This window comes from Rhinocladiella mackenziei, assembly GCF_000835555.1.
Source record: "Rhinocladiella mackenziei CBS 650.93 unplaced genomic scaffold supercont1.2, whole genome shotgun sequence".
Classification (NCBI taxonomy): Eukaryota; Fungi; Ascomycota; class Eurotiomycetes; order Chaetothyriales; family Herpotrichiellaceae; genus Rhinocladiella; species Rhinocladiella mackenziei.
Window position 1 is genome coordinate 3097233 of NW_013550603.1, and position 24271 is coordinate 3121503.

Below are 24271 nucleotides of genomic sequence, written 5' to 3' on the forward strand. Positions count from 1 at the left end.
GTTTCCGTGTCGAAATTGATGCAAAAGACACTCGACACGAGAATTAGGCCCAACAAGTAGTTTGATTTTAATGCCCTGTCGTTCTGTTTTCAGTGGCAAATATCAAGTTGCACCTCAAAGTTCCTCGAGTCTCGTGCAATTTTAGGTGCAAGGAACAGAGTATCTACACACCAAATCAGCAGAGGGGATATCGAGCTTGATTGAGTTAGACTGAGACTTGCAGTGACTTCAATTTAAGGTCATGGAAGCAGAAGGAGCCCGACCTCGAAGGGGTCATTTGACGTGAATCAAATTGATGACTGGCTCACGGAGAGCTCCGTCATTTGACGATCTGATTACCGAGGAGGGTCTCTCCATCTTTCATCTCCAGAAAGTAAAAAGAGTCTGCCGAAAAGAGAGGGAGAGGGCCATTGTCGCCAAGATATCCATTCCCGATGAACCACAATAACAGTGCGTAAGGGGGTTTGTCGGTGCTCCGGGAAGTCGATGGTATTTTGGTCAAGGTTAAGCGTGCTCAGGATACCGTGTAACCATCGGGTAATTATAAGAGCGCACTAGAAAACTGGAGTCGTTAATAGTTATTCAACATTACCTGAAGCTGGAGCCCGTTCATGGGAGGTGTAGGGGACCAGGGTCTGATTTGTAGGTTTCGACAAAGTGTTTCCCGTTTGTTAGGTTACTTTCCACAATGCCTTTGCCTTAGTTGTCAGGTCCTCCACGTCAGCCTCCATCACGACGCAGAGTACTCTGTTTTCGGCTTCCACAATGGGACGGAACATCCTGCAATATGCAGAAGGGAGATAGCACGGGGATGCAAGTAAGACAACATGTACTGTAGACGGGGTCGTACACGATAAGTCCGTCTCCTAAATCGATTTGGAGGGTTGGAATATCCATGCGGTTGGTCGAAGTTTCCCTGGGCCAATAGGGAGGGAGAAACACCAGGCCTCGATTGCAATTGTGCGCGCCGCCTCGGCCTTCTGACTGAGGGAGAGACTTGAGGATTGTGAAACTATTTGATATTTCAGGACCGAAATCTTTCAGGGTGATGACGTGGCCAATAATGGTCATGAGATGTTGACCGACATCCCGAAGCGAGGTCTCAACCTGTTGAGAAGGTTTATTTTCGACGACAGAAGGCGTAGAACACGACAATCATGTTTACAACCAGGTCGGGGATCCTAGCTTTGGTTGACCGGCTAGGCAGGTAGGTTGCCTTGGACTTAGGTCAGACATGGGAGACTCGGCTTGGATGTATGTTGAACGGAGGCAAGGAATGGAGGCACAGGGCGTATTTCCAAATATCGTCCGCAAAAATGGGTGAGCAGCAAGGACTGCAGTGGAGCAAGTCTTTGCAGATGGGCGGTTTCCGAAAGAGATCAGGAACACCGTGCAGCCGTAGCTTTTTTTGCGAATTTTGTGACGGGCGGAATCTGACGGCAAGGCGTGATATTCGGGCAAAAAACATGAGGCGACTTGGGGGAGGAATCGTATCAGGCTGCCGAGATTATCGTGGCGGGTAGGAGCATAATTGGAGGTGGACCGAGGTGGATAGAGCGAAGGGTTTGACCAATGCATACGGAGTAGAGGCTTTGTCATTGAAAAGTATTGAATCGTGAAGATCTAGCCCGGGATCCATCGGCCATTTGACTCTCAAAACATGTTCCAGCAGGCCCCGGAGCCAAATGGGATTTGAAAGATGAATAAGAACCAGCCCGCAGCCTGTCGAGCCAAAAAGACGCGCGACAACGAACAACGTTTTCGCGTGTCAGGCGATCGACCAAACAGGGATGGCGAGCAAATCAAAATGTGCTGTATGTGATGGAAGATGACGTTGCAATATTTGTCTGAGTAGTAGGGATGAACGAAGATGATGGTGGCGACGACTTCCACCAAGTGGGTATGGTGCAGAACAGTGATGAAAAGCGGTGGCACACTGGCGCACTGGCACTGACAAGGCCGTCCCGCAGTTTGGCAGATGAATTATTATTGGGGTTGGTCGGGGGGCCAGGCCAGCCGCCTGCGCCGACTTGATCTCTCACCCCCTTACCTTTTCTGACCCCCTTTTGACTGGCGCAGTTTGACTGCTTCCCGGACTCCATAATTGATAGCAACTAGAACGATGAATCTTGGGTGCAGAAGTCTAGCCGCCGTCTGGGATGCTAGTGTCTTCGGCAGCGTAATATACTACCTAGAATGGTCCGCAGCACTGGAGACCGAGTTACTCCTGCGATGCTGGCAATAAGAAAAGCTAACACAAATCAGACCGTGGACTACCAGCTTCATAGTTGAAAAACAGAGGAAGCAAAAGGCGAACGGGCTGGCGTAGGCTGTGACTTCAGTTCTCGTTCAGAGAAATGCTGAATGATCTCACCTGACCAAGCCTGCTTAGCATGGGGGATGCTGCCAGTGCCTTTTTTGTGCTCAGCCCGTGGAGAACAGACGTTGTGTCTAACGATGCAAAGGACCCCAAGGATCCGTCAGAATAATGTGCACGCAAGCCACCATCAATCGTGGAGTCGTTTTGCCATGCCTCCATTATTTCCGATGGCTTCCTGTCATGAATGAATTGATGATTTCCCAGTTTAGTGCTCGCCGATTCGAGGGGTCAGTGGCATCACGGAGTGCGATTTTAAGCCAAGCCCATCTTATGGAGACATTTGACCGTGGCTGTTGGTTGGCGATCGAACCTGAACTCTGCAGACATTTTGCTAGTAAGTTTCATTCGCCCCCGTCCTGGTCCAATAGCCCTGTCATTAGCCTTTGGACCAACAAGCGTGAGTTGCAACCGGTACCTTGGTCATTTGTTGCAACTTGCAAAGCGATTTGCGCAATGCATCAATGCATGGCCAAAATGCGAAACAGACCTGGCATGCCGGCGTTGCTGAATCCTGGTCTGAATTCGACCGGACACCCAGGATGCTGGTACTCACCGGAAGACCCAACAGTGTCTGAGACTTTGTTTCTTCCAGCCGACAGATGAGAAGTACATGCAAACTCCTGAGAGCCTGGGACTCACCGACCCAGCCCAGCGGCCCAAACTATCCCGACAAGATTATTCTTCTCCGTTTCCTGATGGGACAGGAAAGGGCCCCCCAACTGACTTTCGGCTGGCTTTGTCCGATTCGATGTGGGATTGACTCTCCGAGGCGCTGTCATCGGGGTTAATTTCAAGAGACTTGTCGTTGATCCTGACTTTTCCTTTGACCGGTTCTGACTCCTGAGTGGCTCTTGTAACTGATCTCACACTACCACAGGCCAGGCCTGGACCAAGAATGAGAGAATTCAACGCGCCACCATCTTGCTCTCAGCTCTGGATATAACTGAACTGTCTTTTTTCTTTTTTTCCCCAAGTATCAAGTCCCACAAAATTACAAAGTTGTAACAATTAGAATTGCTGTCGCCTGCCATGCTGCATGCCGACGTGCGGCATCTACAAAAAAGTGTACTCGTACCGGCTCGCTTTCTTTTACTTTGTTGCGCCTGGCCCAATATTCATCATTCAGTCCCCCCTAGGCCTCGCTTCGCTGCCTTGTTGGAATTCCGGAAGTGCAAGGGGTGATGATTGTAACAAGACCTGCTCCGTATTCCTACTCCATTCCTGACGAAAAAACCACGTCAAGTGGGATCTCGATCACGATCCGTTTGCTCGTTCCGAGGATCTATCGGACCTTGTAATTTAGTCTTGCCAGGTCTGTGGACCGATCCCTGCGTGCGATGCAATGGTCAGACTACAAAGGGGACTGTAGAACGCATCAATGATTTCAACGCAAAAGACTAGAGATGGGAGTTTGGCCTGGATACGGAGTCCTGTACGAGGTATCATTTGGGTGACTCCGTGCATCGTCGTTTTCCTTCGACGAGAATTTTTGTTTTTGCTTCCCGGCTCCACGGTTCACTGCTTGACCATTCATTCGTCAGCTTTTCAAGTTTGTGATGATGACTACTGCTCCTTTGTGACCGACCATCTAGCATCATTTTCCTTTTTCTCAATTCTTCCCGATGTTGTGACGCCCTCTGCGCCTCTCCATCCCATCTTGTAACCCAATTATGCAATAGCGATTGCTGATCATGTTACCATCTCCCGCTCGGCGAATACTGAGAAATGACGAGTGACTTTGTTCAAACGCTTCGCATGCTGGAGTCTCGGCTCCATCACTCAAGCCTGGTGCGTGATTGCTGATCCGGTTTCTACAAATCAGTGGCATAGCAATTCCTTGCGAGGGTTCAACTTTCGCTTGTTCTATTAACTTCGAACTCTTTCGAAACTTGTCAAGACTAGATCCACTCGTCATGTGAGAACGATCAAACCGCCGAAGGAATTTTTGTGTTGTCCAGCCACAGATGAGGCCTATATGGTCACTAATTACGGCCTGCTGATTTCTCTGAAGGCCCTCGGGCTCCACTCACCAAACTTTGGAATTTGAATGTGTCTCTCTTGCCCAGTATTTGGAACTTAGTGGGTGACTTGGGGAGGCGTGTACTCGGGGCTCTGGTGCTTTGGATCAGCTGGCGTCTACTGGACGGTCACTGCTTTTCGGCGGGACTCCCTCGCTGCTACTGGCGGGAACATCAATAACTCCGTGTGCCCCAATATTGCGAGACGCACTGTAGCAGGAATTTTGGTGCCCATCTATGCTCAGCGCTGTGCCCACCGCCCAACTAGCAGAATCTAGTTCCGCATGCGTGGCTGTATCTACCGTCCACACAGTCTTACGCTGTCTGGGCTGCACATCTCCCACGATTAGTGATGCAGCTCTCGCTGCTTCCTGGCGTGGGCGCTTTTGTCTCCAATTCATTTGCAGTTTTCCTGCTCCTTAGGCCAACAACGGTGAACCCCCCCAACCGGCACCTGACATCCCATCGCGCGCTTGCTTTAGCTCTTTGAAAGGTTGGATGGACGGCTGATCCTGATCCTCCTTTTTCCTCGTCTTCCAATACGTTGACAAACCATGGTCCTCGGCCGACGCCACTACCCAAACGGTCATAGATTTGGCTAGCGAGAAACCTCAGACTTCAGAAGACTCGGATCATGGGATGAGTCTTGGGGGTCTCGAGGCCTTCCCTCTCCGGCAGGTTGTCATCTCATCCGCCAGCCGCCATCCACACAGCACTAGCAAGGTCATGGTCCAAGGTGCATCTGCAGCCAATGGCCCGGTGGCATTTTGTCTTGCGAAGCCAGGCGACCTCCTTGCAATCAGGCTCCAAGTTATTCCCGCCGAGTGACTATCACTGACACTTTGCTCGTAGCTGAATAGCCATCCCGTCCAGGCCAGGCCGTGCGTTGCTCAAGTCACCCTTCACACCTTAGCGCTGCGGTCACTGGCGGTTTCCCGATCAGTGCTCACTGCGCTCGGCACAGAGCACGCTGCACTTCAGCCCAAAGTCTCACAACATACCTTGAAGGAAATTGAAAAGAATGCCCCCCTTTCTTCCACCGCAGGACGAGTTCTACGAGCGGAGTGTTCCCCCCGGTCTAGTTCCGTCCCGTCGCCATCTCTGTTTCCCTCTCACACTCTGTGTGACCCGCGTTAGTCCCCGTTGGTGCTCTGCCTGGTTTGCTGCACACGCCCAGTTTTCGCTTTTTTTTTTCCGCCCCCTTTGCTTTTTCAACCTCCGAGCAACCAGCAACGCAGCTTGAACCTGGCCACCTGCCGTAGCAACCTGGGGACTAGTATCATTGCTAATCCAGTCCTCCCTCGCCTCTCCATACGACCAGAACCTCAAGGGGTCCGTCCGGTGTCCAAACAGTGGAGGCGAAAGATCATGACCGCGAACGCGAATGCGAAGGCGAAAGACCACACAGCCCTTCTCTCCACTTGTTCCCCCCATCCCTGACAAGGCCCTCTTCAAAGTTTCTCACTTCCCTCCGAGCATCATGGACCCAAGTCAATTGAGATAGTCAAATACGGATACATGACGGCTCCCAAGGCTTCCCCCCTTCCCTCTTAGCTCGCTACCGAACCCTCAAGTCCGAGGCCCCAACTTCGTCCATTCATTACCCGTCCTTTGTACTTTACTCCGTACACACAGCCCAAAAGACTAAACATGATTTTTTTGATACGATGCCGAGCTAAAAATGCCGTCGCTCGGTGCTCCTCTTCCATCGATTCTCGCATGACAGCATATTGCTCGCTCATCATTCACTAACCTGACCTTGTCGCCGTCACCTAACCCACAGCCCCCCTCCAAATCGCTCTTTTTGCTTCCGCCATCCATCATCCTAGCAATCCTCTCTTTTTTTCAAACATCCCATCACTTGTCCTCCGGGAGCCCGTCTTAGTCCACTCTGGCAATCATTGCGCGCGTTGTCCTGTCGCTCCATCTGCGCCCCTTGCCTTTTATTGGTTCGGCCGCGTGTACCCAGCATTCCTAATCGTAGCTCCCTTTCTGCGGCTTGCCTGTTTCTTCTGAACTTGCTTCCCCTGCTCCTTGTGTCGTCTCCTGTTGCGCCGGGCTCGTCACCTGGGGCCCTGACATCAAGGGCCCAGTCAGGAACGGCCTTCCATCCAAGACAAGGCCGTGTGTGAGTATCATTACAACTCTTGAATGAAATACAAGATCAGCCATCGTTGGTCCAACTGCTCAGTTCCGCCACAAACTCTACCTGCCGATGTTCGGCTGACTGGGTTTCCCCGTTCACTCACTCGTTCACTCATTCTTGTCATTTTTTGATTGCCCCAGTTGCTCCTCAACTTACCTGCTTTGGTCCAGGGTGCTCGCACAGTCACTGTCTGAAGGGCGTTGTGGTGAAGGTCTGCTGCACCTTGCAAAACATACGGGGTCCACCCTTTCAATACTGCCTTCATTCCGCACCCTAATTCAGACAAAGGCTCCAAAACATCAAATATGTTCCTCACTTATTGAGTGTTCTTTGTTTCTCTAGTGTTGCCATGCCCTTTGTCGTCGGAGACAGCCATTCATCCTCACTACCTCCTTGCAGTGAGGTCTGTTCAAAGCCTCGTCATATTCGTCGGGCCATCTATGTCGCACCCATGAGCACCACCAATTTACAGCAACTGACTCCATAAAATTGCCTCGATCCCACCTACGAAATCCATTTCCCGCTCATGTTGTCCATATCTGCCATTCATCGTCCTGTTGGGAGCCTGGACTCTCACCAAGACTCCACTGCACATGGGTTGAAGAGGTGGAATAACATCAACAATTGTTTCGCCGGCGGCTTGCCTACCCCTCCGGGATCAAAGACCATGCCTGGAGTAGTGTTGGGCAATGGCTATGCTGGCTTCCCTGCTAAGGGCTTTCAGCAGGACCGAAACACGTTTCAAGATGGGAGGGACACTTCTCAACAAAACCCAGCATCGTCAACAGCTCTCAATGGCAATTCCTATACGCTAATTCCCCCCTCGAATGGCTCGAGCCTTTACGACAACAGGAGAGCACCCGATCAGGCCAATGTCAATGCGATTGCTGCACACCTCCAAATTCCAGAATCGGTAAACAAAAGCAAGGGGAGTTTGGCGGAATTTGCTGCTGAAATCACCTGTCTATTCTGGTTTGAAACTGCAGATACTCTACAATACGCAGAAGATTTGCCGTTGGATAGACCTGCAAACAGAGGGTTGCTTCCAGATGCCATCCCAACAATTGGATTCCGGAAATGGGTGACGACAATCATCAGCACCACACAAGTGGGGAAACACGTAATTCTACTGGCGTTGATGTTTATCTACCGGCTCAAACGATTCAATCCCACTGTTAGTGGCAAACGCGGCAGTGAATTCCGATTGTTAACAATTGCTCTGATGCTGGGAAACAAATTCTTGGATGACAACACCTACACAAACAAGACTTGGGCAGAGGTCTCTGGTATATCTGTCACCGAAATTCACATTATGGAGGTGGAATTTCTCAGCAATATGAGGTATGACCTCTATGCATCGGCTGCAGAGTGGAGTGAGTGGAAGGCCAAATTAGGAAAGTTTGGCGCGTTCTACGACAAGGCTTCTCAGTTGCCCTTCCCAGATGAAAGCAAGGGAACTACCCCTGTAACGCCAACCTCCCAGAGTTTCCCTCCTAAGCTGCCCTCACCACCATCCACTCATCACAGTGTCAGTCCTTTTGCAGCCTCAAACGCTTTGAACGGCCATTACCCAACACTGCCACACCCATCGTCTGCCGCATCCCAGCTTCCGAATTCACCCCTGAGGCAGCTGCATGGGTCAGCGGCCCACCAACAAGAAAGGAAACGAAGCCTCGATTTCTCTGCTGAACAACCGCCTGCAAAAAGACAGCAATATTCAGTTCCCGTTGCGGGACAAGGTGGTGGTCTCACCTTGCTTCCCTATACAAATAACAGCCTGAGAACGTCTCCCACCACGACCAACCATATATCAGATTCTGGAATTTCTTCCACACCACTGAATGTCCCCAGGCTAGATGCCCCGAGAATACCGACGTCCTCTGGCCATCTATCCGATCAACTTGCCCCTCTAGCAGTGCCGGTGAGTCGAGCAATGTCGAGTATCTATCCCAACACCACTGCCGGGTACAGCCAACCCATCACTCCTATATCCTCTGTTCAGAATCTATTCCAAAATCCTATTCCGAGTTTGGGAGACGGCATCAGGCCAATCACCAATTACCCTTCGGCACACACCTCGCCTTCCAACGGTTTCAGCGGCGCCACTCCCACGCTTCCTGGTCTCTCACCCTCGTACTTCTTGACGCATCGCGCTTCTCCGTACCGACCGGTTCGACATGTCAATACGCTGTTGATTCCGCCTCCATCAGCGGCTTTGCAAATCCCCGTCAGAAACGTCCCATCCGATCAAATTCACTACCAACCTTTAAGCAAAGCTACTACCGAGCGTCGTGCCGGGCCTCTGCCGTTCATGCAAGCTGATGGGTGGCAACATAGCAACGCTTCCACCCCTGTTGTTCATCAACAATATCAATCTTGAAACACAACAAAAGAACATTGTATAAAACTAAAATTTCTCTTTTTTTTATTTGTATAGCTGGTGGGTTCTACTTCGCTCATGCATAGCGCGGTGGACACTACCTTTTTCCTGAGATGGGAATATTCGGATTACCGACGGGCATTTTACGGCGCTGGGATAAAAAGCAATATGGTAACTTACAAGGAGTTGGGTGCTTGTATGAAACGGAAACAAGAATATGTACAGGAATTAGAAGATCTAGCATAGAATGGTCGACAGGCTACTATCCAGCTCTTGATAAGAGAAAGAGAGCATTTACCAAAACCAACTCGTTTTCTCGATCAACATCCATTGGTGGTCTCTTGTTGCTGAACCAAGTTATCATTGTCCTGGTGCTCTGAATGGAACGGAGTTGATTATGTCAGCCGCTCTTCCACGTGACAGTAATTTGCCAAGGCCAAGTTTTTCGACACCAAGTCGCCGGAAGACCGGCTCCCCAGATCATTTGAAAGTGAATTGCAGAGAGTCGCCGAATGGAGTCGGACTTGTTCAGCTTTTGCAGCGTGCATGACAATAATGGTGAACAATACATGACCTCTGTTGCGGACGATGCAGCATCTATCTCAATCCTCATTCCGTAAGGATGCGCAAGACACTACTTCTTGTGTTCATTCATGGCTTCCAGGTACTCTCCCTCATCTCAAACTTGATTGCGCTCGTTTCCATGCCTCATCTTGCCGCTCATGCTCATTATGATCTTCTTCTTCTCAGGGTGGCGATAACACATTCGGCACCTTTCCCGAACATCTCCGTGCCCTTGTGAGCCATGCTCTCCCAGACATCGACGTCGTGGCTGTGACTTATCCCAAATTCGAAACTCGCGGAGAATTGAAAGATTGTGTGACACGCTTTCGAGAATGGTACGTACGGGCCAACTCGCCGGATGCAATATACAACTATGGCTGATGCCAGCGGCCCTACCAGGCTTCAGAACAAAGTCATTGACTTGGAAGTCGCGCGCTCCACACCGTCTCCCACAGTTGATCCTTCGGTCCATGTAATACTAATCGGGCACTCGATGGGCGGGATAGTCGCAGTGGAAACATATCTCCTCCTTGCGAGCGAGCAACCTATTCATCCCACATCCTCAAGAAAATATCCCGAGAGACCCACCTTCCACTCCACTACGACCCCAAATTCGACGACATCCACGTCTCATCCGACTCGATCGCACGATCACGACACTTCGGAGTCAAACAACTTCATGTTCCCTCATGTCCAAGGTATCTTAGCCTTTGACACTCCATTCCTCGGCCTTGCACCGGGTATGGTCGCTTATGGCCTTGAAGGAGGACATAAGGTCTTCTCCAACGCTTACAGCACATACAACGACGTCGCCTCGCTGTTTGGATGGGGCTCAAAGTCGGAACCCAACGTTGCGTCGGCATCAGCTAGCTCAAAGGCAATTGGAGCCCTCCCGGCTCCCACTTCTGCAACCGCAGATGCCGCCGCTACTCCGAAGTGGCAGTCCTGGGGTAAGTATGCAATGTTTGCAGGCGCGGCAGGTGCAGTTGTCGCTGGCGGCGCAGCTGCTCTCTATTCACAGCGTGAGAAAATCAGCGCCGGATTGCAATGGGCAAGCGACCACCTTCTATTCGTGAACGAACTGTTCAGGCCGGAGTACCTTCGCCAGCGGATCGAAAGCATTGAAGAGATGTGCAAAGATCATGGTGCGGGTTGTGCGAATCTCTACACGAATTTGGGCAAAGGCGCGCGAGAAGGGTACGGGATCACCGCCAGTGTGGCAGGAAAGGAGCGGACATTCTGCAACCTGCCCGTCCATGTGAGCAAAGACAGCAAAGAAGTTAGGGACGGTAAAGGAAATGGGTTCAGATGGGTGAAAGCTATCAATGACAAGGCAGTGGACGAAACCACTGCGCATATATCCATGTTTATCCCGCGAGACAACCCCGGATTCTACACCTTAGGAGAGCAAGCGAAAGAGTGTATCACGGCCTGGATTGACCAAGGCTGGTACCGTGCGAGCAATGGGCCGACATTCTTGGGGAAAGACCACAGTATCAGTTTCGCTAAGGTGGATGACGGCTGGGAGAAACCGGACTATGATGCCGAAGAGATCAAAGGGAATGAACGAGAACGAGATCGGTATGGCAGATATCAATATCCGGATGCTGATATTGAAGGAAACCTAGCTAGGGATTGGGCATCAGTAGATCTACATCAAGGCAGGGACGGGATTGATTCCGGGGATGATGACGATGTGAAAATGAGAGATCATGGGTATGAGGGTGAGGATCTCGAGGACAGTGTCATTGTGGAGAAGGGGGCAAAGGGCGAGGTGCCATTACCCAAGTCGAGGCCAAACTCAGGGTTATACAGCAACGGAATTACCAAGTTCTGTGAATCGTCAATTGAAGCCGAGTGCAGCGGGGAGAGAAAGAGATGATGAATGGCCTGAAATGAGGAAACGAAGATCCATATATTGGCCGGTGTGGTTATGAACATGAAGGCGCATATCTCACTATTTACGACAGAGAGAAGAGGGAATAATCATATTCGAACGACCAAAGACTGAAACAAGAGGGGAAAAAAAGGTGCAGCGGGATTCAATGGCCCCAACATAAAAACGCATGACTTACCGCAGCATAACTCTCTCGGCCGGACATGTACTGGTAGATCAGAACAGCGCCCAAACTTGGACTCCATTCTCACGCTTCTACCTGACAAGACCAGCGAGTTTCCTTAACCTACCGACACGATACAAATGCCTATCAAATGGTGCGACGACGATGACCAGGCCTAGGGTTTGGGCCTATAGTTGCTCTCCCCAGACGAACTACCTCCAGATACCGTTCATGCAGTCAACAACAAATTTTGCTCTTGACAGACGAGCATACTTTCACATGTGAAGACGATCCCTTTCAGCCTCATCGACCCAAAACCAGACCAGGAACCCAACAATGCTAGGTTCCTTGGTATTCACATTCACCCGGTCCCGCTCGTCTTCGACATCCTTTGCTATTCCTCCTCTACCATACCTTCACAGCCCGTGACCTAGCCCGCTACTTTCTCCACCGTGCCGAAATCGTCGACTGCGCTGGCCCGTTTGAAGTTGAGGATTTGGCGTCATGCATCTCGTGAACCGAACGAGGATCCGGCCGACTCTCCTGATTCATAGCCAAGGGCCAACAGCACTGCACCTTGGACGTACTGTAATAGATTGTCAGAGCCCATTGAAAATCCGGCATGGTAGGTTCCTCTTACCTGGACGTGGCGTCCGAGTATCAAAGGCTGAGGGTCGGAGGAGGCTTGCTCTGAAGACATTTGTGTAGCAAAGGTGAGGGTCTGGGGTTGAAAGGATGTCAATAGCGTCTTCCGCTGGCAGGTTGTGATAGTATGAGAATGGAAGTTTGAAGGATCCAAGTCAGTCAATTATCATTGTTGTCGATAACAGCATCTCAATAATGTCACCAAAGCGTTGTTGCTGGTGGCTGCCCACAGAGGATTGTCCACGTGACTTCGGATGGGAATCCCGATGCTGACCTCCAACCACCGAGGTTCATTCCGGTCGTGACTCCTCCCGACGTTTGACACATCTCACCTTGTCCACAATTATTCGAAACAATTCGCGGGGTGAATGGGACGGTAGGCCAGGTAACATGAATATGACACCCACGCGCCCTATGAGTGGAAGCATTGCCTTTTCTAGTCGTTCACGATAAGCAGCTTTGCTCCCCCTTCTCCCACCTTACCGTCAGCCAGCCAGTCAGGATCGTTGCAACAGCAATGACTCCGAAATTCCAAGTGCTCAAGGGCAAGAAGCCGCTTTCCTTCAGGCATCTGATGGCGCTCAAGCAGATTGGTGACAACACCTTTGAATCTTTGACGCCTGCCTGGCCTCCGGCTCCGCACATCAGAGCCTTCGGTGGACATGTCTATGCTCAGGCCATGTATGCAGCCAGTAAGACTGTGGATCAAGGCTTTGTTGTTCATGTATGTCAGTCATTTAGCAGAACCCGGTTGACAGGAGGCCGTAAAGGATGATATTCTAACTGTTTTGGTCCTCCTGTTTAGCAAATGACAGGTTACTTCATCCTGCCAGGGGCGATCGACACGCCGTTCAGCTACCGCGTCCGCAAACTTCGGGATGGTGGGATTTACTGTCTCAGAAGCGTCGATGTCTTCCAAGAATCTGAAGCGGCAGCAAGAGGTACGTCGCCTTGTTTTGTGGCGACGATTTCATTCAAGCGGTCGGAGCTGGCCAGCAAGAAATGGGTTGGGTTCGAGCATCAAAATGTTTCCAAGGACCACCTTAAGTCGACCTATGCGAGTGTCCTAGGAGGGTTAAATCCTGAAAATCATCCCGAAGCGCCCGGAGCAGATGCTTTGTGGTGGGAAGAAGAAGAGGCCGACGCCTGGAACCGTACCGCTGCTGCCTTTCCTGGCGTGGAAACGAGGAAAGTGGACATGACCAAATATAATGGAAAAATCGAGCCAGGAGGTGGCAAGGAGGGTCAAGGGGCTTCGCGATATCGACAGTTGCTCTTTTATCGCCTCGTCCAGGACGACGAGCCATCGGAGAGGAAGCAAGCGGCCACCGACTTGAATCTCCACGCCGCCGCCCACCTCTATGCTTCTGACAAGAACTCTCTCTTCCTCATCCCACGCGCCCTGGGATACGAGCGCGTCGTAACGACGATGGCTTCGCTGTCACATACAGTCGTCTTCCATGGCCTAGCAGATCATCTGCGCATGGTTGATGGGGATGGTGAATCAAAATGGTTTGTTCAAGAAGCCTGGACCAGCAACAGTGGTGATAATCGAGCTTGTCATAATAGTATTCTCTGGGACTATGACACTGGCCGAGTAATTGGAACCACGATCCAAGATGGGATGATCCGGTTTCCCCGTGACCCTTCTGGACACGTCAAGCATTACGAACGGTCAAGATCAGAGAAGGGAGGAAGCAAGCTTTAGTGCCAGTCGAGGGGACCGTATGAATTGTTCATCACAGGGCAAAGACAGTCAGCTGGAATTCTAAGATCATGCTGTATATAAAGCAAGCGACCACCGCTCTCGATATCTGAGACCGGTAGTTGAATAGTCAGAGGGATTTTTACTCTATAGATGAATGAGCGCTCTTATGTCAAAGCCTGTCCTGAAATCTTCCCATGATCATCACGCTAGTGAAGTCGTCGAAGCTTGAAATTCAGGCCGTCGGTCAGTAGCAAAGACCGCGCTTGGTTGTTTACCTTGCGGCGCTCATGGCCAGAAGCGAACGATTGGACGTTCTATTATTAAAGTGTCATGGCCGCAACCTCATCAGACATGTGGAACGAGACCAAATGCAAGAGGGCGAGCAGTGACGACCGGATGACGAGGAAAACGATTGAGCCGGTGAAGTTGTATAGAAGAGCTGTCTCGACGGTCACGAATCAAGAAAAGACGCTCCGTCAGACGGGAACCCTTCCCAACTGACGTGCGTCAAGTCTTGCCAATTTAAATGACAAATTTTGGTCATCGGATGGAAGTTCCTCTCGGCCGCTCTTCTCCGGACTGGGCCCAGTTTCCTGTCAGTGCTACCCTCATATCATCGATACCGAACCTGGGTTACTCTATTTAAGATCGTTTGTTCAATGGAGAATGAGACATCGACCTTGACAGAGTACGAAGAGGGCTTGTTAACATAATCCATCCTTCAGCGATTCGCTCGGCTATTCTCCTCCATCTTATCGGAGAAAGAAGAATTGAGAATAGAAACAAACATGAGGATCGAAATCACTCCCATCACATCGGCCGACATAGCATCTGCGGTGGAATGCATCCAGCTGGCATTTGCAGACGACCCATATCATCTGTGGGCTTTCGACACTCGGCTAGGCAAATTCAACAAGCAGCGGAATTTCGACAGTCTGAAAGCCAAATGTGAATGGGGCATGCGCAATGCACTGTTTTTCGTGGCGAAGGATGCAGATGACAAAGACGGGAAGGTATTGGGAGTCAGCATGTGGATGAAGCCGAGAAACGTCAATGAGAAGGAGACCTGGAGTGAATGGCTCGACGGCTACATCCTCTGGCTCAAACAAGGTTGGAATCTTGTCAAGTACCAGGGCCACGGAGGTCTCAACACTAAACGGTATTGGATCTGGAAGCGTGAGCAGGCCAACGCTCAATCCGAGATTTGGACTGATCCCAATGGCTACTACTTCTGCAACATTGTCACTGTCAGACCAGGCATCCAAGGCAAGGGAATTGGCCGGCAGCTTTTCGAGATTGTCACCAAAATGGCCGATGAGGAAGGCCGAAAATGTTACCTGGAGAGTTCCAAAGAGAGACCGAACATCGCAATCTATGAGAAGATGGGCTTTCAACTTGCCCGCAAGATGGTCTGTGAAGAAGGCGGAGACGTGTGTGATCTCTTCTGTATGGTCAGAGAACCGCAATCCAAGTCGTGAATCGGCAATCCCTTTCGTCAGAGTCTTTCCTAGGTGCATCAGTCGCTGTCGACCCTTGGAAATAGGCAGGGAGCTCCTCTCGAGGGTGCATTTATCAGCGAGTGCCAACACCGTTCCGCGGGAGGACAGTCCTGGATCGCCTCGAGACCCGGCAATGGTTGGTGTATGCATTCCAGAGTGTTTTTCCCCTGCTATCTGTTTTGATGCTTTCGGATCCATCAAATGGAGCCTGGCAACCGATGTTCTTCCAACCAGGACCCAAGGTAAAGGTTCTTCCGGTCAATCACTTTGCATCGTGGCCGATGCTGAGGCGGGTTCTTTGGTAGCGTCTATTTTCCCATCTCACTACTCCTCGTGCTGATTCAGCGTATCCTTTCGTGGCGAACCGAACATAGCAACCCTGTTTGGGAAGGGGGCCGAATCAGACTGCAAATTCCACCGTATGAAGACCCCGATCTTGCTTGGACGTCGGCAGAAGCTCTTTCAGGCCAACGATTGTGAAGGAGATGATGGTCCATGGCAGTGGTTACATGTGGTTTCTGGCATGAAGAGCGAGAGGTGATTCTGAGTCGGCGTCCATGTAGAAACATTAGCAGCTCCAAATGGAGCATCGGAGTTCCTCAGAGAAGCTTTGTACTAATCATTTCTTTTGCAATGCCCGTCTGTCACCGGTTAAGTCCACGTATCTCCATGAGCAATGCGTACAGGTGGATGCCTTAGTGCGACAGTATTTTTCTTGAGTTTGGAAAGATCAGTCCATTAGAAAGACCTCAAACGGAGATGCTGGAATCATTGCCCTGAAGGCTTTTTGCCGTCGTGTTGCCGAAAACCTCTAGGACCATTTTGTCATGTTCGGGAACCCCGGCCACCCTATTCCGAAGCCTAAGCCGGATATACAGAATAGCCATTAATGGCTAGCTAGATTTGACTCTACCCGGATTTACCTAGATCAGCCTAGGATATCTCTATTATTCATCGGGGTATCCTGGCTACCCACAGGGATGGATTCAGTAGCGAGGGATTATGTGCGGTCAGAGACCGTAGGCCGCACCCCCCATTGCGCCAACGTCCAGGTAGAGGCAAGGGAAGTAAAAAAGCCCGTTCAGGAAGATGCAGGTGACGAGAGGAAACGTGGAACAAGTCCAGATTGAGGAGCTGGATATGAAAAGCGAAGTCTTGCTAGTTTGCCATCATCGACCCTTCGCAGCCAACATTTGACCCTCCGGCCACTGCCTATATAAAGCCTGCCTCCCTCTTTGGGCCACTGACCAAATCCAATTCGATTCCAAGCCCTACAAACGACCGGACAAATACCGCGCAGGACAATTTCGAGCAATTCTCGTATCTACAGTAAACCCAGTCAATGACCATGGCACAAAACCTACCCAGCGAGTTCAAGAAGGCCGTGTTCGAAGCCAAAGGCCAACCACTTGTCTTCAAGCATGTCAAGCTCGAGTTGCCCCAACCTGGCGAGGTATGTCAAATGTTTCTTATCCATGTTCATTTCTGGACCTTGAGGCCACCCCGACATCAGATGCTCTGCCTCCTGGCGATTTGCGCCGAGGAGTCTCGATGTAGCAGATCCTGGGTCTACGCAGTGGTCACATAAAGCTTTTTGAGTTTCTCATTCGTCGATGCAGTGTTAACGGTGTCCATGACAGGTCTTGGTCAAGGTTCTTGCTTGCGGAGTCTGCCACAGCGACCATGTTGTTCAGCATGGTTTGTTTGGCAATTCATTCCCCATCACCCCGGGACATGAAGTCATTGGAGAAGTGGTTGCCGTGCCAGACACGGAAAAGCGCTGGAAGGTAGGAGATCGAGTAGGCGCACCATGGCATGGCGGCCACGATGGTAAGAAATAATGCATGGAGGCCCACAACCTGATTTTCTGACACCTTTGCTCCTCAGGCACCTGCAAACAATGTCAACGCGGGATGTTCCAGATGTGTGACAACGAGACTATAAATGGCGTGATGAGGGATGGAGGTTATGCCGAGTATGTGACTCTCAGGACAGAAGCAGCGGTTTCCATCCCTCCCGACGCCGATCCAGCTGCATACTGCTCTTTGCTCTGCGCCGGGGTCACTGTTTTCAATTGTAAGTCGCAAAGGAACCGACAAAGCTCTCGACTGGTCCGAATGATGAGGTTGACTGGGCTTCTCTTCTATAGCTTTGCGAAATCAAAAGATATCTGCCGGTTCGACCGTTGCGATCCAGGGTTTAGGAGGACTCGGCCATCTCGCATTGCAGTTCACAAGCAAGATGGGATACAGAACTGTGGCCATCTCGTCAAGCTCGGCCAAGAAGGACTTTGCCATGCAACTGGGCGCACACGAATATATTGATGCCTCCAAGGGCGACATCGGAGAACAGCTCCAGAAGCTAGGAGGAGCGTCTTGCATTCTTCTCACGGCGCCCAACCAGGAACTCATTCCTCCATTGCTTCAGGGGTTGGCTCCATTGGGCAAGTTGCTCATTCTGGCAGCATCAGCCCCCGTGGAGGTCAACACTGCATCAATGATCGCCAAAGGATTGAGCATTGTGGCATGGCCCAGCGGCCACGCTCTGGACAGCGAAGAAACCGTCGCCTTTGCGCAGACACACAACGTCAATGTGATGATTGAGAAATTCCCGCTTGACAAGGCCAACGAGGCACTGGAGAAGATGGTCAGTGGCAAGGTCAGATTTCGAGCAGTGCTCATCCCATAGTTGAAAGGAGAGTGAACGCCTGGTTGATGTTATTTGGCCTCACAGATAGCTAGGTACCGAAATCACATAATCTGGTATGCTTGAGCACACATCAAATCACGAAGGCATCATAAGGCATCTTGGATGAATAACCATTGGTTGGTGAAGCAGCCGCCGTCATGCATTTCTTCTGTTTGTCTGCTAGTCCCGCTCGGAACAAGCCCGGAGCTGAGAGGTTCCCAGTTTCGACCCCTGACAGTCTTCGCTCAACCAATCATTTCTGCCTACTTATCCATCGATCATACATTCTCTGCTTCATTCTTCGCATAGCCTCGTGCTAACGGCCCTGATGCAGGGTGACGACTGTCGCAGAATACGCACCCGTCTTCCATCCCGACTCGTTAGAACGGGTTTGCCTCAACCGCCCAGGACAATAGCGCCGTGCTGATGATGCAATGCAATGCGATGCACTCTTCAGGAGCACGGCAGCTCGTTCACAAGTTCTTCCTGATGATGCTCAGCTGCTGTTGTGGGGTTGTTGCTCTGTCCCTGAACGACAGAGACTAAGCCTTGAACCATACAATCACTCCCCCCTGTTTCTCTTTCTTACGAGCATCCCATGCAAGACACTTGATTCTTTCCTCTCATTGAAAACACAAAGGCTGACCGCAGGAAAACACTGGATCAACTCATCAAGCGAATAAAACTCCTCCTTCCCGCCTCTCACCTCTCCTGACTGGCGTCCAAACCAACCTGCCTGCCCCCCCCCGACCGACCCGAGGACAGCACGTTCCACCTGTTTGAAAAAGGCGGGCATCTTACCTCACACACAGATACCAGTAGATATAACTACTCGACCGACTGCTCTCGCATCTGTGCACGGTCTTGTTTCAGACCGACGGTCGGGATCCGCTGAGGTAAAATCACCTGACGATCAACTTCTCACCAGGCTGTGCACCTTTGATTGCGATCGGCAGAAATCTGTTGTCAACCTCTACCAGATCATCCTATGTGTAATTGCTCTGCTCTTTCGCCCCTGGTCGAGATACCAACCACTGACGTAGGACCCTGTTGATTCCTTTTCACCGACCGGACCCTAATTGAGCATACTATCCCTCCACCGGAGGGTCTTCGACCGTTGAAAGGTGGCGGTTCTTTTGACGCTTGGTAGAGAGGTCGACCATTGCATAGAGGACGAACGCTGTCATCCTCTGAAAAAGGAGGTCGCCACCTTGAACGGCTTGAACACTGCGATCTGGCGTCAGCGATTTTCCCTCTCGACAAAAGGCGCGAATATGCAGAATCTTTAAATCAACGGAATGTGGGCGGCATGCTACTCTTCTGCGACACCGAATTAATCTGATCCTCATCAGTTCTTTGTCCTGGTGAACCGCTGGAAGTTGATGTTTCCGATGAAGCAGCCGTCATTGAAATTCTGCTGCACTCGGAAAACAAATACTGCGGTGAATTCACTCATCGCTACCAAGCTCATCAACATTCTGTCCTAGAGCAACCACCATTTCCCGGAGACAGACATTTTTCCCCCTTTCATTTATTTAGTCCTCGCAACACTCTTGCACACCAAATCCTCGATGGAGCTACGGAATCATATTTTCTGGGGTGTTGCGCTCCTGTTGAATGCCCTTGTTCAGACTTCCACCGCCACCGTCTCATTTCAGGATATCCAGGCCATCGTTGGCTTCTCGACGTCCTGTACGATTGCATACGAAACGCCGGTCAGCGACTGCGACATCAATGACTTCCCGGGAATTGGCGGAACCGGTTCTTGCTCAAGCGACTGTGAAGCAAGTTTAGAGGCAGCCGAAACATTTATACAGCGATCATGCCGCGGTCAGCAAGCTGATGCCGATTCTTTGATCGGAAAATTGTTCACTGGCGAGGTTGTGAGTTATCTATGTAGCGCGAATAGTGCGGCTGCAACGACATCCACTGCCGCCTCGACAGAATCCACAAGCGTGGCGATGGATACGGAGACTTCGGAGACTTCGATCCCCCTCGCCACTTCATCCGCTGTCGTATCGACGACTTCAGCAAGCAATACCGAATCAGCGTCCCAAACAACCGCCAGCAGCAGCGCCAGTCCGTCCGAATCGTCCTCGAGCTCTGTATCTTCGTCCATTGCATCGACCACTTTGATCAGCTCGTCTGTCTCATCCTCCTCATCGACTTCAAGCACGGCGACAGCGTCATCATCAACGAGGACGTCTAGCTCTCAAAGTTCAGACACTGGCACGGGTGGTGGGAGTCCCTTCGATCCAGAGTTCTCAGCTGGAAGCATGATTTCAACGAGTTTGCATCTGCATACATTCTCACTCTGCGTGGCCACCGTGATATTTGTCTTACTTTGAGATGATATTCTTGAGAGACAAAATGATACCTATGAAGAAGTCAGGAACAATTCGATGTCTGAATACAGTAAGGCGCACCTGTTTTTCTTTTACCTGCATCTGCATCTGAGGGAGGCGCATCATATACAGGAGGGAGCAAGCAAGGAGGTAATCCGGAGGGCGAGGCAATGGGACTGCGACCAAGGGAAGAGATTAATGTACATGCGCCTGCAACAAGCCATTACATGACATGAGCATAATATCACACCAACATGAAGATGATTCTGGTGCAGCAGGGCTGTGGCTTTGCTTTGGAGGTGACGAAGAAATGAATTTTACCAGAAACATGGATCCTGTCGCATCTGGGAGCGAGTAAGATTGGCGAGAAAAGACTTCAGAGGAAAGGACGAACATGAGCGGACAGCAAGGTTGGCTAAGACTCGTGTACTGCGCCTTGATTTTTGAGCATTACGCGCGACCCATTGTATCATTATTCAACAGCAGCTGCATATGCATATGTGAAGGAGCACATGAAATCGAGTAATCAGAAAGAATATCAGGATACTTCTTCATGACTTGAACCGTTCATTTCCCCTCCCCATATCTGTTTCAGCTTAGGTGGGAAGATAAAACGGTATCACTGGCCAAAACTCGTCAGGGAGGTAATATCAAGGTTTCCTCGTGCAGAAGGGAGAGACATAATAACAAAGGTGGAATTCCCTAAGTACAACATTGCTGATCGTGTTTCCTCCGCAAAATCCCAATCATGCGTTCAATGGTCACTTAATTGGAGTTCGAGTCCCAGCCACCAACGCCTTGCCGTACATGTCTCGTGTGTACTAGTACACAAGAGTGAGAAGATTCGTTCTGAGTCGTGAAGTTGAAGAGTCCATCAATCCTATGCTACCGCTCTGTCCCGCTTCTGGTTCTCGCTCGCTTCATTATCTTCCCAAAACCCTGCCCCCCCACCCCCAGGGCCAAAAAAAGGTAAAAACAAAAAAATTAGTTTGACAATTCATGAGCAAAAGATGAATGAAACGCTCAGAGCAACGCCTTGGTGTGTCCCAAAAACCGAGCACGAGTCTTGTTGTCGCAATTACAGTCGCCACCCATTCACGCCTTGCTGCAAATTGTCTTCCTCGCCCGCGAGGTCTTCGAGCCAAGTACAGCGGACAACTCTAGTGATATCCCAGCGTAGCGAGTCGTCCATTTCAAGACACCCGTTCACAAGCTCATAGATATCGTCCCCCCCTTTCTCCATCAATAAGTCACGGTTCCAGTCTCCTGCAAGTATCGCCATGACAACGCGTGGCTGGAATGAGTTCTGGAACGGTCGTGATCCTATTATCATGCTGTACACGCAGACACCGTATGCCCAGACGTCGACAGCAGGAGAGATAATGTGACGCTCGGCTCGAGCGGCCTTGTCCATTCGTTCGGCGATTCGCAGGATCTCTGGAGCAGCATACTCGAGGCTTCCGCCTGCGAAGGCAGATGTCGAGGTATCTGCGGGTCCAATAGGTTTTGGGGGGGGGCGGTCAGAGCTGTTGTAGTCTGGACTCGGAGGATCGGAACTGCTGTCTGTTGAAAGCCATTCTGCCATGCCAAAGTCACAGAGACGGAGCAAGCCAGGCTCTCCGGCCCTAGTCGGTTCGATCAGGCAGTTTTCAAGTTTCACATCACGATGTACCACGCGCGCATCGAGATGGAGGTAGCGCAGAGCGGAGGCAAGTTGATAGGCATAGTTCTTTGCGATGTCTTGCGCGACACCTTTGCGATTGGATCTGACGAGGTCAAAGAGGGTCCCTCCGACATTGAGTGGGATAAAGCAGAACGTCGCTTCGTCGAGTTTGTACACGGCTTCTAGTGGGAGAATGTTGGGGTGATTGAGAAAGCGCCACAACTCGACTTCATGTTCGAACTCGGCCTGTACTTGCTCATTCTCAGCCTCGGTTTTGTTTTCAATATGGCGGCGAACGATCTTGACGGCCAGTGTTCGTTGTTTGCCGTCTTGAAGTTGTGTTACTTGCTTGATGATGCTGAAGCCGCCGTAACCAATCTGTTTGCCCAGCACATAATCTTCACCGATGGTCTGACCCTCGGCGTCACAGGCAAGAGGACCAGTGTCAGCTCCGTCACCATTTGTTCCGCTGCTTATCGAAAATGCACGCAGGTATGAGGATGCCGCCGACCTCGGGGATCTTGTAGAGCCTGATGTATCTCTACGAGACGCCCGCCCCGCAATATCACGCATGCTCTTGCGAAGACTCCCGGCGCGCGAGAAGAAATCTTGAGGGGATGCGGTGGTTTCGCCCTCTCTCCATCTCTGTGAGGCTGTGGGTCGAAAGCTCTTAGGTTCTTCGTAGGAAAATGCCTGCCCGGCGAAAGGGGTGGTGGGAGACGCGGCGGTAGGAGACAAGAGGTAACTGTCATCGTCTTGAGGGGTGAGGACTGCCTCGTTGGGAGACATCGTGGAATCGGAGGTCAGAGACATGGCTTGAGGTAAATTGGTTTGAGACTCTCGCGCCATTTCGTCCACTGTGGTCTGAAGGAGGGGAAACCGACCTTCGCCGACGCGTGGCTGTTCCCTCGGTGGACTTTGGGAATATTGGGGTAAGTGACGGCCAGTGATAGGATCGTAGTGAGATCGTTCTGACTCACTATGGGCTCGGGACGATCTCTTTTCATCCGCCATTGCCTGCAACAGCGAACGTCCTCGTTCCCGAGCCTTGGACGGCTTCTCCAATGGCTCCATCATGCTCTGACGATGTCCCGAATCCAACTTGATCTCATTATTGAAGCTAACAGAGGGGTTCCGTTGTCGCATGTAGTGATCGATATAGGAGGAAGAATCGGAGGGATCTGGTACCACGGCAGGACTTTCGCCGACTGTAGGAATGTCCACGGGAGGAGTCCCAGTCGCACGAATGGTTTCCTGGCTGGTGGCAGACCGTTTAAAAGGCACGCGTGATTGAGCAGAAGGCTGTCCTATAGACAATTCCAGGTCGTCGGGTTCACAGCCAATGGCCAAGGCGTTGTCATTTTCATGGCCGTTTTCGCGGACATTGCCAGCCTGCGCCATCGCGCACATCGGCCACAAAATGAGATGCGTCCAGACTGTGGCGAGGAGATGTCTAGTAGCCCTGAGAGGACAATTCTAAGAGACTGGTCATCTCAGCGAGCTGAGAAAGCTCCGAGCCATTGTCGGGTGAGGTTGGGGAAAAAAAAAAAAAAAAACCAGAGTTGATAAAACTCTTCTAACCACGTGAAGCACCAAAGGCAAACGGCTGGCAGGGTAAGCCGGATCAGCAGCCTAGGATGAAAGCAAGGGCCCGTGGTTTCTGGGCAGGTAATAGAGACTATATACCTACTTTTGGTCTTCTTGTCTTGTAGATCGTGGCTACACAAATGATTGGCAAGCAGATGGAAAGGGCCCAAAGAGGAATATTCTCAAGAAGGAAAAAAAAAAAAAAAAAAGAATTAGATCATAGTTTGACATCCCATGACGGCTCCCGTTGAAGGGCTGCAGCAAAGTGAACTTGAAACGGAAGTGTCTCTTGTTATTAGTTGTATGCTGATTGGTCTATGGGTAGGTCAATAATTGGTGGGGATTCCCGCCATACATTTAGGTATTCACTCAGGTGGGCTTAAAAAGCTCCGTAAAGCATTTACCGATACAAAACGTACAGATAGCATCTACACGGAGGATTGCTTATGCAAACTTCAGTGTGTTGGCTCGTCTCCCCCACAATTGTCTCATGGGGTGCTAAGTGGGTGCTAGGGAAGGGTTCACCCCTGGAGGTCTATTTGCAACCGCACTTGGCTCTGTTGATGCTGGAATCCGCCCGGCCCCCTT

General features: G+C 50.9%; 7 protein-coding genes across 7 annotated transcripts; 6 read left to right on the top strand and 1 right to left on the bottom strand.

The window, feature by feature from the left end:
- Positions 1-7070: 7070 nt before the first annotated feature.
- Positions 7071-8924, top strand: Z518_02889 (uncharacterized protein; the record flags this gene model as incomplete). The annotated part of the gene is made up of 1 exon (XM_013419915.1): positions 7071-8924. One exon carries the CDS (start codon positions 7071-7073, stop codon positions 8922-8924), a length of 1854 nt encoding a protein of 617 aa, XP_013275369.1.
- Positions 8925-9546: 622 nt separating this feature from the next.
- Z518_02890 (uncharacterized protein) lies at positions 9547-11370 on the top strand (the record flags this gene model as incomplete). The annotated part of the gene is made up of 3 exons (XM_013419916.1): positions 9547-9588; positions 9675-9823; positions 9876-11370. The coding sequence occupies 3 exons, from the start codon at positions 9547-9549 to the stop codon at positions 11368-11370; spliced, it is 1686 nt and encodes a 561-aa protein (XP_013275370.1).
- Positions 11371-12710: 1340 nt separating this feature from the next.
- On the top strand, positions 12711-13901 carry Z518_02891 (acyl-CoA thioesterase II; the record flags this gene model as incomplete). Its single annotated transcript, XM_013419917.1, has 2 exons — positions 12711-12917; positions 12999-13901. The coding sequence occupies 2 exons, from the start codon at positions 12711-12713 to the stop codon at positions 13899-13901; spliced, it is 1110 nt and encodes a 369-aa protein (XP_013275371.1).
- A 788-nt stretch (positions 13902-14689) lies between these two features.
- Z518_02892 (uncharacterized protein) lies at positions 14690-15379 on the top strand (the record flags this gene model as incomplete). Its single annotated transcript, XM_013419918.1, has 1 exon — positions 14690-15379. One exon carries the CDS (start codon positions 14690-14692, stop codon positions 15377-15379), a length of 690 nt encoding a protein of 229 aa, XP_013275372.1.
- Positions 15380-16748: 1369 nt separating this feature from the next.
- Z518_02893 (uncharacterized protein) lies at positions 16749-18088 on the top strand (the record flags this gene model as incomplete). The annotated part of the gene is made up of 4 exons (XM_013419919.1): positions 16749-16853; positions 17041-17230; positions 17288-17476; positions 17550-18088. The coding sequence occupies 4 exons, from the start codon at positions 16749-16751 to the stop codon at positions 18086-18088; spliced, it is 1023 nt and encodes a 340-aa protein (XP_013275373.1).
- Positions 18089-19659: 1571 nt separating this feature from the next.
- On the top strand, positions 19660-20297 carry Z518_02894 (uncharacterized protein; the record flags this gene model as incomplete). Its single annotated transcript, XM_013419920.1, has 2 exons — positions 19660-19971; positions 19998-20297. The coding sequence occupies 2 exons, from the start codon at positions 19660-19662 to the stop codon at positions 20295-20297; spliced, it is 612 nt and encodes a 203-aa protein (XP_013275374.1).
- Positions 20298-21511: 1214 nt separating this feature from the next.
- On the bottom strand, positions 21512-23497 carry Z518_02895 (uncharacterized protein; the record flags this gene model as incomplete). Its single annotated transcript, XM_013419921.1, has 1 exon — positions 21512-23497. The coding sequence occupies one exon, from the start codon at positions 23495-23497 to the stop codon at positions 21512-21514; it is 1986 nt and encodes a 661-aa protein (XP_013275375.1).
- Between the last annotated feature and the right edge of the window lie 774 nt (positions 23498-24271).